Consider the following 10,681-nt stretch of genomic DNA (forward strand, 5'->3'; position numbering starts at 1 on the left):
TTCTTTATAATGAAACCGTTCGTACGTATGCTCGTTTTTTACGGCTTGTTACCCTCATACCAAACACACCCAAAGAACTTTAACTTGAAAAATAAACAACTACGCGACTGTCAAAAATTTACAGACAAGCTAACTGCTAAACAGAACGATTACATCAATTAAGCGTATAATTTCGTTTTGAATGGATGGCAACAGTGGCTTCGCATATCGTAGCTATAAGACCACAATTAATTGTTATCAGTTATTTCAAAAACAAAACTGCGATAAAGCGTAATTGATCCTATGTAAGTAATTTAAGCAATTAAATTCCAAGCTATGAGTTGGTACAATTAAAAAACAACAGTTCAATGCGACTGGAGTTGTCAATTACGTTTTTAGATGGCGTTAGTCGATGATCAGATCGGGTCGGGGCAGCGACACCGTGGGTCGAACTCTAATGCGACGTTGCCAGTTTTCCATGCTCAAGCTTAGATATGGCCAATGATTATTGAATGCGAGCTTATGGAAAAGTCGCGAACTCGAGGCGTTCAAAGTCTGGAAAACGAATCGGAGAATATTTCAGCGATAATTCCATGTTTTCCCAAAGTATCGAGCCTTTTCTTCAGAGAAAACTCATTCATCCAACCTCGGCAGTTGCGAGCGCGAGCCTCGATCATCGGACATCGCTACCAGTCTTACGCAGAATCGCGCCGAGCTTCTCTTTCCTTGCGATCCTTATAAGCTCAACTTGGTCTCGGAAAAGCGGGCGAGAAAATTAAGCATTCAGAGAGATCGCCGGGACCGACACAAGGAGTCGCGAGCATGCTGCAGTTTCTGGAGTTGGATCTTCCGAGCGGCGGGCCTCGTGTCGAACGATTTGATTTGTAATTTGGAATTCGGATCGGAGCGCGTTGGTCGACTGCGCATCTGTCAGTTGCGCACGGTAGTAGCGTGGACTTTGACTCGTTCGAAGGAGTGTGAACGCTATACTCGTTGGCGCAACTCATATCTCGGTCCTCGCGCTCATAGCTCCGATTTACAGAACTGCTATAGAATTTGCACGAGTAAATCTGGCAACGCCGCCATTACGCCTCTCGCTCGGTGTTCGAGCCATTCGAGGCTGCGAGAGAGAAAGAGAGAGAGAGAGGCCAATCGCGCGCAGCTACACTGATCGAGCACCAAGTCTGCGGCAGCACATAGCACAGGCACTTGTAGCGCCGTCAGTATTTATTACGGATAACTGCGGGATATATACTCGATACGCGGATTCGTGCGACGTCGACGTCGAGACGAGGTTGATTGTAAACAATCGACACAGTGACCAGCTGCAGTTGACTGCTGGCACGCGTCGCCTGCTCGGCCAGTAACCCAGTGAACAAGCCTAACAAAAAGTGCGTGATTGTACACCAGTGGACTCTGTGTGGATGCAGTAGCAGAGACGCGCGCTTTCGCTCAGTTCCCGAGCTCGCGGATCCTGGTGCAACTGTTCAACGCCCTTAACCCGCGAGCACCACCAGTCTCCGGAGCAGCGCCACTGGCCAGCCAGAGGCCCGAAAACATCCGACTAAACTTCCACGAGAGCTCGAGCGCTGCGAAACGAAGCGAGCGCGTCCTCCGACTCCTGGTGTTACGCACGACGTAGCCAAACCATACCCGCTTACACCTGGACGGGAACCGGGTCCAATCTCGTCCTCGGTCATTCACCGAGACATGTCGAGCGGCATTTCAGGCCCAGCTGCAGTCTCCAGTGGCTCAAACTTCGAGACTCAGAGGCTAAGTCTCTTTTGGTGCCGGTGATACACCAGGTGCGTAATACCGGTAGCTCCCAGCGACCGATCCTCCTGCGCCTCTTTGCCTACTCTTCGTGTCTGCCCGTGCTCCATTTTGTTGTGGCAATGTCCGACTATTCGTACTTCTCCGGTTTTGCTTTCCCGGACCTCGTCGTGAGTCTGCTTACGTTAAAACATTACGATTGTTTCAACTTTTAATGAAAAACTATTTATACGAAAGTCTCGAATTTTCATATTTTTTCTGCCTTATGCATAAGAATTCATCTCAAAGTTTCTATCTGCAACACTTGCTCTATTAAATAAATTTTCTTAACTACTATTGCGATAATGAGCTGTCATTACCCCAATTGGACTGTGTAAATGAGCTTTTTTGACATCCTTAATTACGTCTGCTCGTTTTATCTGTCTCCTACACGTTAACTTATACCATTGATAACATTCAGCGAGCGTTTTAATCGACTTTTTACGGCATGTGATGGCAATTTAATTTTTTCTTGTAACTTGTAAAAATTTTTATTCACTAATTACTTTTTTTTTAGATATCAACATATGTTAATCAAAAACTTGGATGACAAATGGATCCATTTTCACCATGGAGGTACAGTGTTTGTCCTTCGGATAATTTGATCTTCAATTAAAAATATTGAAAGCAGAACTTTTTCTGCTCATGGTACTTAGAAGGTCGAGCAGTACTCCTCCACTGAAGAAAATGGAGGAACCTGCCAAGAAGAAGCAGAGGATCTTAAGTGAAGATGAAGAAAGTGTAGAAGAAGTGTCTGAAATAGCTCAGCTACAGAATAACTTACTTGGTCAGTGTTTGTGTAATGTGTCCGAAAGTAGCCTTCGCAAACCCTTCACAAATACAGGTCTCAATGACCATGAGTACAAATCTACTGTACTATCAGAATGGGAGCCAGACAAGTGCCTAGAATTTTTGAGTGCCTTACAGCTGCTTTTTGATGTAGCTATAAAACAGAACGTACGTGGCTCAATGTGCAGTCGCATATCAGATGTATGCAGAGCATTAGCTAGAAATGAGCATGGAATAGTGGATCAAATGATAGACTTATCATGCTCGAACAATAAATTTATATCTTTTGCTACCAGTCGAGCCTTAGCTTCTTTTTTCATAATTACAAAAGAAAGTATAGATACAGCTTGGCTAGAAAGACTCACTCAGTCTCTTGTGAATACAAATTCACCTACTCAAATGCTCTTTACTTTGGATGTAGTCAAAAGGGTTGTGGAATACAAAGATTGTAGCATTCATCCACTCGAAGATGCGGAAACATCTCATCCACCTCCTCATTGCAATATTATCGATATTTCAGATCCTGAAAGTCTTGATAGTACACCTGTGAAAGCAATGTGTGTCAAAGCTTTAGAAACAAAATGGACAGTCCTAGTGTCAAAATTTGATGCGATTCTTGGTTCTTATACGCCTCAACATGAATCAGCAGTTATAACATTCCTTGATCTATGGGAATCTATCATTTCAGTCAAGGCTAATTTGTCAGTTATCGATACTAAACTATTTTACACACAATTAGATAATTTAGTGGTTTTATTGAATGCCAATGTACCTGGTGTGATATGGCGGCATTTACTTGGTCTATTTAATGAAGTTCTCTGTTATGGCAGTACTTTAGCACTTCAAGATGTATTACCGGATGAACCATGTTCATTGGCTCATTTAGTAGTTCGAGCAGTCAAAGATTGGAGATTACTAGATTCATTACCTTACAGACATGGTTCAGGAAGGTTTGGTGGTGGTACTGGGGATGGTGATCAACCTTTGCTTCAAAAAATTGTGCTGCTAGTTCTCAAAAGTGTAGCGGTAACAGTAAAGGAAACTCGCAGTGACTCAAGTGATTCTTCTTTAGCATCAGATGCAGAAGATCTTGATGCAGACATGGCCGTAATAGAGCGAAGCATACGAGAAGTTTTGAGACAGTTGGATCAATGTGTCAAAGTCTTGATGCCTTTCCATCCAGAAATGCCTCTATCTCAGTGGGTGGTTCAAATGTTCCATGACCAAGATGATTATCTTATAGAAAGTATGGTCTGTTGTCTTGACGTAGCTAATGGATTATTTTATAGAGGTCCACCACAAAATGATTTGGGAAATATGTTGAGCCCAAGTTTAACATTTGTACAATTTATTAGAGCAGTCTCACATGATCATGATGTGCTACTAGATTTTCTTGTAAGCAATGAAACTTGTTTTTTGCTTTATTTGTACAGATTTTTGAAATATATTAGGCGCTTCTGGCCAGAATTCGTAAATTGCTGCGGCCGAGATCTTGATGATACTATGGCAGTATTAGCCAATCTCAAACAGGCTATTGACAGACTTGTGTCCAAGGATTTGTTTCCTTACAACATCAATCCAGTTCTCAGACTATTGGAAAAATGCGAGTCGCTTTACGAAGGAAACGTCGATAATTAGACTGAGTGCAAAAAAATCACATGATGCACATTTTTTAGCCTTTATTAAGCAAGTAGAGTTCATCGATAAATTTTGTTAATCATTAATTTCTTATGTACGTCGTAGATGTGCAAAATTGTATTTTTATGTATGTACACATGAGTTATGAGAATTTCGCATAAAGTTATTTTATGTAAATCCAAGTAACAACCATAATATTAGATCATAATGTAACATTCTAAGGAAGTAAAAAAGTGCGTTTATTTTTATAACTAAAGTCAAAAGGTTCCAAACTGTACATTACTATTATTAATTATGATTATTATTTTAATTCAGCGATTTGCTCTCTCATAAAACATTTAAATCCAAGTTATTATGAAAGATCAATGAATTACTAAATATATAACAAATTTTGAATTTTTTCAAAGTTGTTGTAAAAAAGTGCGATCAAATATATCAGTATATTTTGTACATTATTCGTAATTACCAATATGTCCGTGGTATAATAGTCATTTTGCAATTACATGGCACTGCTGTAAATTAAACTACGATGGATCGAATTCTGAGATGTTTCGTAGGTCGTTGTATAGCATAATAAATGTTAAAATTAAAAATCATAATCATTTCTAGGTGCAAATAATTGTCTTTTACATTTTAAGTACAAACCAAGCATTCCGAAAAATTGTACCTTAAAAGTGTATTAATTATTCCGTAAACTACTATCGTTGGTGCTATAAATTATATGTATCTGCCAAAGCACCATAAAAACGATCAAGTTTTAAAATCCGATCGATTCTGTACGCCTTATCAATTCTTTTATAGTTACTAGTATAAATGATTCTGTTGAAACATCTAGTGGAAATTTTTTATTGAGTTTTTGGAATTGCATAAGGAACAACATTTTTAATTCAATCATGGTTTATCGGGTGGTTCAAGTCATTATTCAACTAGTACTATAATCATTTATGGTTATAACATTGTATATTTGTATTACTTCAATCATGACACATTATGGTATGAAAAAATAGTTTCATTCAATCTCTAATACTATTGCAAAAACTTTCATTTTTGGATAAGAAAATTATAAAATGCATTTTTATTTGTAAAGTATAACTTAGGCACATATTATGTAACATCTTAAATTATCCATATACAGTGAAGGTTAACTATAATAAGTTGAATTCTTAATAAGTTAATGGAATATTATTAGTAAAATTATTTATTCCTAAAACTGCGAACGTATGGTTTTATGCGGTATAAATAGCAAAATATAGAGTGTAAGGAACATGACATTTTTATAAAATTTCATTTAAAATTGTATATTGTCATTAAATTATCATGTAAATATGTTTAGTTTGAGAGAAATTTATTCGGAAATTTTTTATAAATAAATTAATAAAATATCTTGTTTACTCACATTTATCAAGTTTATTCTTTTACGATTTCCATTTCATTTCTATTACAAAAGTATTTAGCTACATTATTGCTTCATCAACATTTTTATTAGTATCACATCCATTAATAAAATTTCATTTATTTGCATGTGATTACAATGAAATTATTAGACATCCTTAAATAACAAATAATTAATGAGGAAAGGCCGAAATTAGACCTAGGCATTGAAATTCATTACAAAGTTATAAATTATTAGTTAAAAACTAATTTGAACTTCAAAAACTGCTTTTATACAAAAATTAAAAAAGTAAAACTAGAGTATATTGATTTTTCACAAGTTCTTTGCTTAACTTAAATAAAAGTAGAGCATACATTTAAATAAACAAATTTTTAGTGTTAAATAATTTAGTTAGTAAAAAAATAAGATATAGCAGTCTTAAAAAAATATTACAGGCTGTATGGATCAACAAAAGTTTTTTTTTACTTTTTTAAAAAAAAAAGCAAAAAAAGAATTCCAGGCTCAAACGAAATAATTTGCATAGTGTATCTAAAAATATTATTTTTCTTTTGCACATACAGTTATTAAGTGTTGCAAAGAAAAATTAATATATTACACAAGTTGCAAAGACCTGAAATAATCCAAGTTCATTGTATCAAAAATGATTCAAGTCAGAACAATTATAACAAAGAGATACATTGGTCTAATTTTCTTATTGTTACTGTGTTATGAACTATTGACTTATTTGCTACGTATCGTAGTCTTCATCACTGGCGGCGTACATACTAAGTTTTGTAATTTGAACACTATTTGCTTCATTTTCTTCTTTAACTATCTCTGTGTAGAAATTTGGTCTGCTAGCAGTAGGAAGAGGTGATGTTATCTGTTCTTTTGATTTTGAGCTATCCACTGAGAATACTGTTTCTTCGGATTTGATGCTACAGATTTTGTTTGGCATTACAAAAACAGAATCAGATGTTCCATTGCTTTGCAAGACTTCATTGGGAGGAATTTGTGCACAAGATGATACATCTTCAGCAGTTCTGTAAGAGCAATTCACAAATAATTATCAGTATTTCTTACATATGGAACAACAAATTAAATTGCGATACATACTGAGATGTCATGGTTTGAAGAACTGTAGGTACATAATTAGCAGGTACGGTTGGACGATTAGATAATGTTAAGGTTGAAGGCACTAATGTAGGACCAGTTCTGTCTCCACTAGATGCATCATGTATATTTTTTACTAAATCTTTTAAAAAATCAAATCTTGGTTCTGTCATAATGCACTGCTTCCTAAATAGAAAAAAGAAAATAAAATAAGATTTCTGTTTATTGATATGAAAAGAAAAATGTACAAAGAAAAGTTGTAAATTACATATGAGCAGGACTGAGTGTTTTGGCCTGTCTCGCAGTAACAATCTCATTGGTTTTGGTGAGTAGCGCTTGAACAAATAGCTCCAATGTTCTAGGTGTAGAAGTGGTTAAGGAAAATTTTATGGATACTCATAAAAACATAAATATTAAGTTGTGCAAGTCGAGCGACGAGTTTTATGCATTCTGTGCGTCGATTGCATTTGGAAAGTAACGGTCAACATAATGAGTGCGCTCACTACAGCCACACGACAGCTGATATACGTGAAAGTTAAAACGTAAAGTTTGTATTATATTAAATATACTTTCGTGTAGTTTAAGCTTAACTAAAATGTTGTGCGGTACGCGGGCAGCTCTTTCGGAGTTGCGCGCTTCTTTTCCGTATAGTTGGCACATTCCATCGTTCGCGCAGCTGCGCTGTTATACAGCTCAGCTATCGTGGATCGAAGCTATCTCATATGCGGCGGCGCTCAGTTTTCTCATCGCGACCATGTGTGCGTAAAATATATGTGCTGACTGCTGCCTCGACACACGTATTCGGGCCATCGAGAGATGCAGCAATGTGCTCGAAAAACGAATGCAACACACAGGCGTGTAATAGATATCCAGAGAACTAAAAAACGCGCACGTAAATCATACAGGCACCGAATGCACTTCCAAGGTTGATAGCTAGCGTAGCAGCAGCGCAAGCAGTTCAAGAGATCTAGGTATAGAACCGAAGCTTCTGCAGAATGTAGACAGATATAAAGCAATTGGCATCGATCGACATTAGCTAATACGAGACGTATGCAGTATGCACACGTATAGGTGCATATTACGAGTTACGAGCTGTTACATTTGCATATCAGCACGGGCTGATCGAGCTGAAGGTGCTCCGAGATAAAAGGACCAGCCGCTCGTTTTTATGCTGCCGCTGGAATATAGAGTCGACTTTATGGGACGGCCATGGTCGAGTCGGCAACGAAATTACTTCTCTCTTGCTTTGTCTTTGTTCGTTGTAATAAAAAGGATATAGATTATGATGGGCACAGGCTGTGCGACTTTGCCAACTTCTTCATCCGTTTGCATGATCTTCTTGATGCGGCTCTGTTGGCAATAAAACAGAAAAACAAAATGGATCACATTAATGCAAAATAATTTATCATTTATGTGTGTCTGCATAAATGCGTATCAAAGGCTAAATACTACATGTGAGTGTGTGTAATACACACTGTGTATGTGTGCGTATGTGTGCGCGCGTGTGTGTTTGTGCGAATTGTGTATGCTTGTCTGAGTTGTGTGAGTGAATGTGTATAATGCATGGATAGACATTCACTTACACACACATACACACGTAAATCGGGCATCCGATATAAAATAGGTGGGGAACACAAATATTAGCAATGTAGTAAGACAACAGCATGCAAAATAGTAGTGGTGCGGCCATTGGATGGCTGATACATGTAATCGCAATGCATTACAGACACCCACGCACAAGCAGGCACGCACACCGTTGCAGCACTACACGAGCCAATGAGTTTCCGTTAAAAAAGAAAAAAAAAGGAAAAACGGAGGAAAAACAAAAACAGAAACAGACTCACACGACGATAATTTCTAGTGAGCTTTATCTTTACAGGAATTGCTTACCGGAGGAAAACGAGAGTTGTACTTTTTCTTTTTGCTCGGCATGGCTTATTGCAGCAGCGTTACAAGTAGCAGTAGCAACTTTACACACGCGTTCACACGAACTCTACACTATGACCCTGAGAGAACTGCCCACACTCCACTGTACACTAACACTTGGACACTTGGAATATTGGGGTGTGTGTATACTATGTCAAAAATCGATAAATGACTCCTTTTGGTTGTTTACAATTCAGCACAGCATCGACAGCAGCAGCAGCAGAAGTAGATGCATCGAATACCGCTTGGTGTTTGGTTAGGAGCTCAGAGTTTTCTCGTAGGCCAACTACAGGAATCGGAGGATTACGGGACGAAGAAAATCCAACGATGGAGTACGAGGAAAGGAGGAAAATCGTCAGGGAAGCAAGTTTTGACGAGTGCTCGTACGACGACTACGAATAAAGGAGGTGGCTGTGGTAGCGGCAGCAGAGTCAGCGGCAGCGACAGCAGCAGCAACAGAGTAACGCTCGGTCACACGATTTGTTGTGCTATGTGCGCTGGGCAGGCCGCGCCACGCGTTTTTATATTGAATGCGTTGGCTGCTCTCCGACTCCGTCTCCATGATCACGGCACACACTAGCGCAGTGCAGAGAGAGAGCGAAGCGAGCAGCGCGCAAAGCCGCCGCCGTCTGTGGACGGGGCTTCTGCTCGGCTATATAACCAGCGGCAGCGTGCCCGCGCTCCCACAGACTGCCCTGATCTCCGTAGCCGAGCGGGCTGCGCGCGCTTTCTGCGACAAATCGCTCCCTCTCCCTCTCTCTTACTCACTCACTCACTCACTCACTCACTCTCTCTGTACCGAATGCCGATCTTTCTCCCCTTTCGCGTTTATATACATCCTCCTTATTTTGTATACGCGGACACGATCTAAACGCCGCAGCAGCTAGTTTTGTCATCGCTTTTGAACACCCGGGCTCGGAGAAACGAGGAACGAGAGTCTCGACGGAATGGAAACGTCGAGCACGGGCCTCGATTTTCACCAGCTGTGTACACGGCTGCGCCTTCGAACATGTCTGCGCCTATCGTGCATCGTATCTCGTGCAGACGACGATCGATGTACTCTTTCCTCTCTTTCTCCCTCTACACTCCTACTCTTGTCTTGCGATATCGGCACTAGGTGGGCGACTGCACTGCTGCACTGCAATTGAGCTCACGCTCGAATCTCGATGCAATGCCTGCAGCTACGTAGCGAGGAACAAAGACGAACAGATGCTCCGAACTGAGACGAGCGAAAAACTGGCAAAGGCGGATGTGAATGTGCCCTTTATGCGACGATAAGCAGATATCGTGAATTTCTCGCCCTACCGAGACGCGTCTCCCAATTCATTGACTGTTTAATTTCACCGACATACTTGTGCAAAGCAATTACTCCGATTTCCTTACTGATCCTATCAACGGGATCTGAAATGTAAGTCATAACTTACTTAGTGTATTAATATTTAAATCACGAGATTGGATCGCGATCAGTAAAATCGATCGAAACAAAAGCGATCGATTTTGTCAGGTACTTCTCATCAAAAAATAAATCTATGTAAATACAGCAGCTGCAGCTGACGCTGCTGCGTAGGCAAAGTAGAAAAATAAAAGCTGCATGGCGAGTATATATCGTGTCGGCCTCACTGATTCGAATCTCTCATTTTCTCTTTGTCCCTAGTACAAATCGCTTCGATTCGCTGCAGCTCTGTAACGTATGTACGCTCTCGCGGATGAATCGGAGTCGTGCTCAAAAACGTTGGGAAACTTGAATTAAGCGAAAATCGCGGAGAATCGAATGAATAATCCACGGTAAAAGGAAAACTTTTTTGGTGTTACTATACAAGTCGAACGATCGTCAAGGTTACGAAGGTTTAATATATGATGAGGCTTATCATGGAAACGTATACCGGCGTATTTTACAAACGTGTCAAACAAAAGCCTGATTCATTGGTATCGCAAGCTTATCAATTATAAGCGCGATTGAAAATGAAGTTGCGCAAGAATTCATCCACTCGTTCGCTCGACGACGACGACGCTTGATCGGATTAGAAATCTTACGTGACTTTTGTATACTTA

General features: G+C 39.6%; 2 protein-coding genes across 2 annotated transcripts; one reads left to right on the plus strand and one right to left on the minus strand.

Moving 5' to 3' along the window:
- Positions 1-936: 936 nt before the first annotated feature.
- Positions 937-6,032, plus strand: LOC106659309 (protein lines). The gene is made up of 2 exons (XM_014381776.2): positions 937-1,784; positions 2,309-6,032. The coding sequence occupies exon 2, from the start codon at positions 2,437-2,439 to the stop codon at positions 4,216-4,218; it is 1,782 nt and encodes a 593-aa protein (XP_014237262.1). The 5' UTR covers positions 937-1,784; positions 2,309-2,436; the 3' UTR covers positions 4,219-6,032.
- On the minus strand, positions 6,028-9,319 carry LOC106659310 (DNA polymerase epsilon subunit C). The gene is made up of 5 exons (XM_014381777.2): positions 8,594-9,319; positions 7,981-8,053; positions 6,972-7,065; positions 6,707-6,889; positions 6,028-6,633 (listed from the first exon to the last, which is right to left on the minus strand). Exons 1-5 carry the CDS (start codon positions 8,633-8,635, stop codon positions 6,339-6,341), a joined length of 687 nt encoding a protein of 228 aa, XP_014237263.1. The 5' UTR covers positions 8,636-9,319; the 3' UTR covers positions 6,028-6,338.
- Positions 9,320-10,681: the final 1,362 nt, after the last annotated feature.

The sequence above is a fragment of the Trichogramma pretiosum genome, unplaced genomic scaffold (assembly GCF_000599845.2).
Source record: "Trichogramma pretiosum strain Unisexual culture from Peru unplaced genomic scaffold, Tpre_2.0 scaffold85, whole genome shotgun sequence".
Taxonomy (NCBI): Eukaryota; Metazoa; Arthropoda; class Insecta; order Hymenoptera; family Trichogrammatidae; genus Trichogramma; species Trichogramma pretiosum.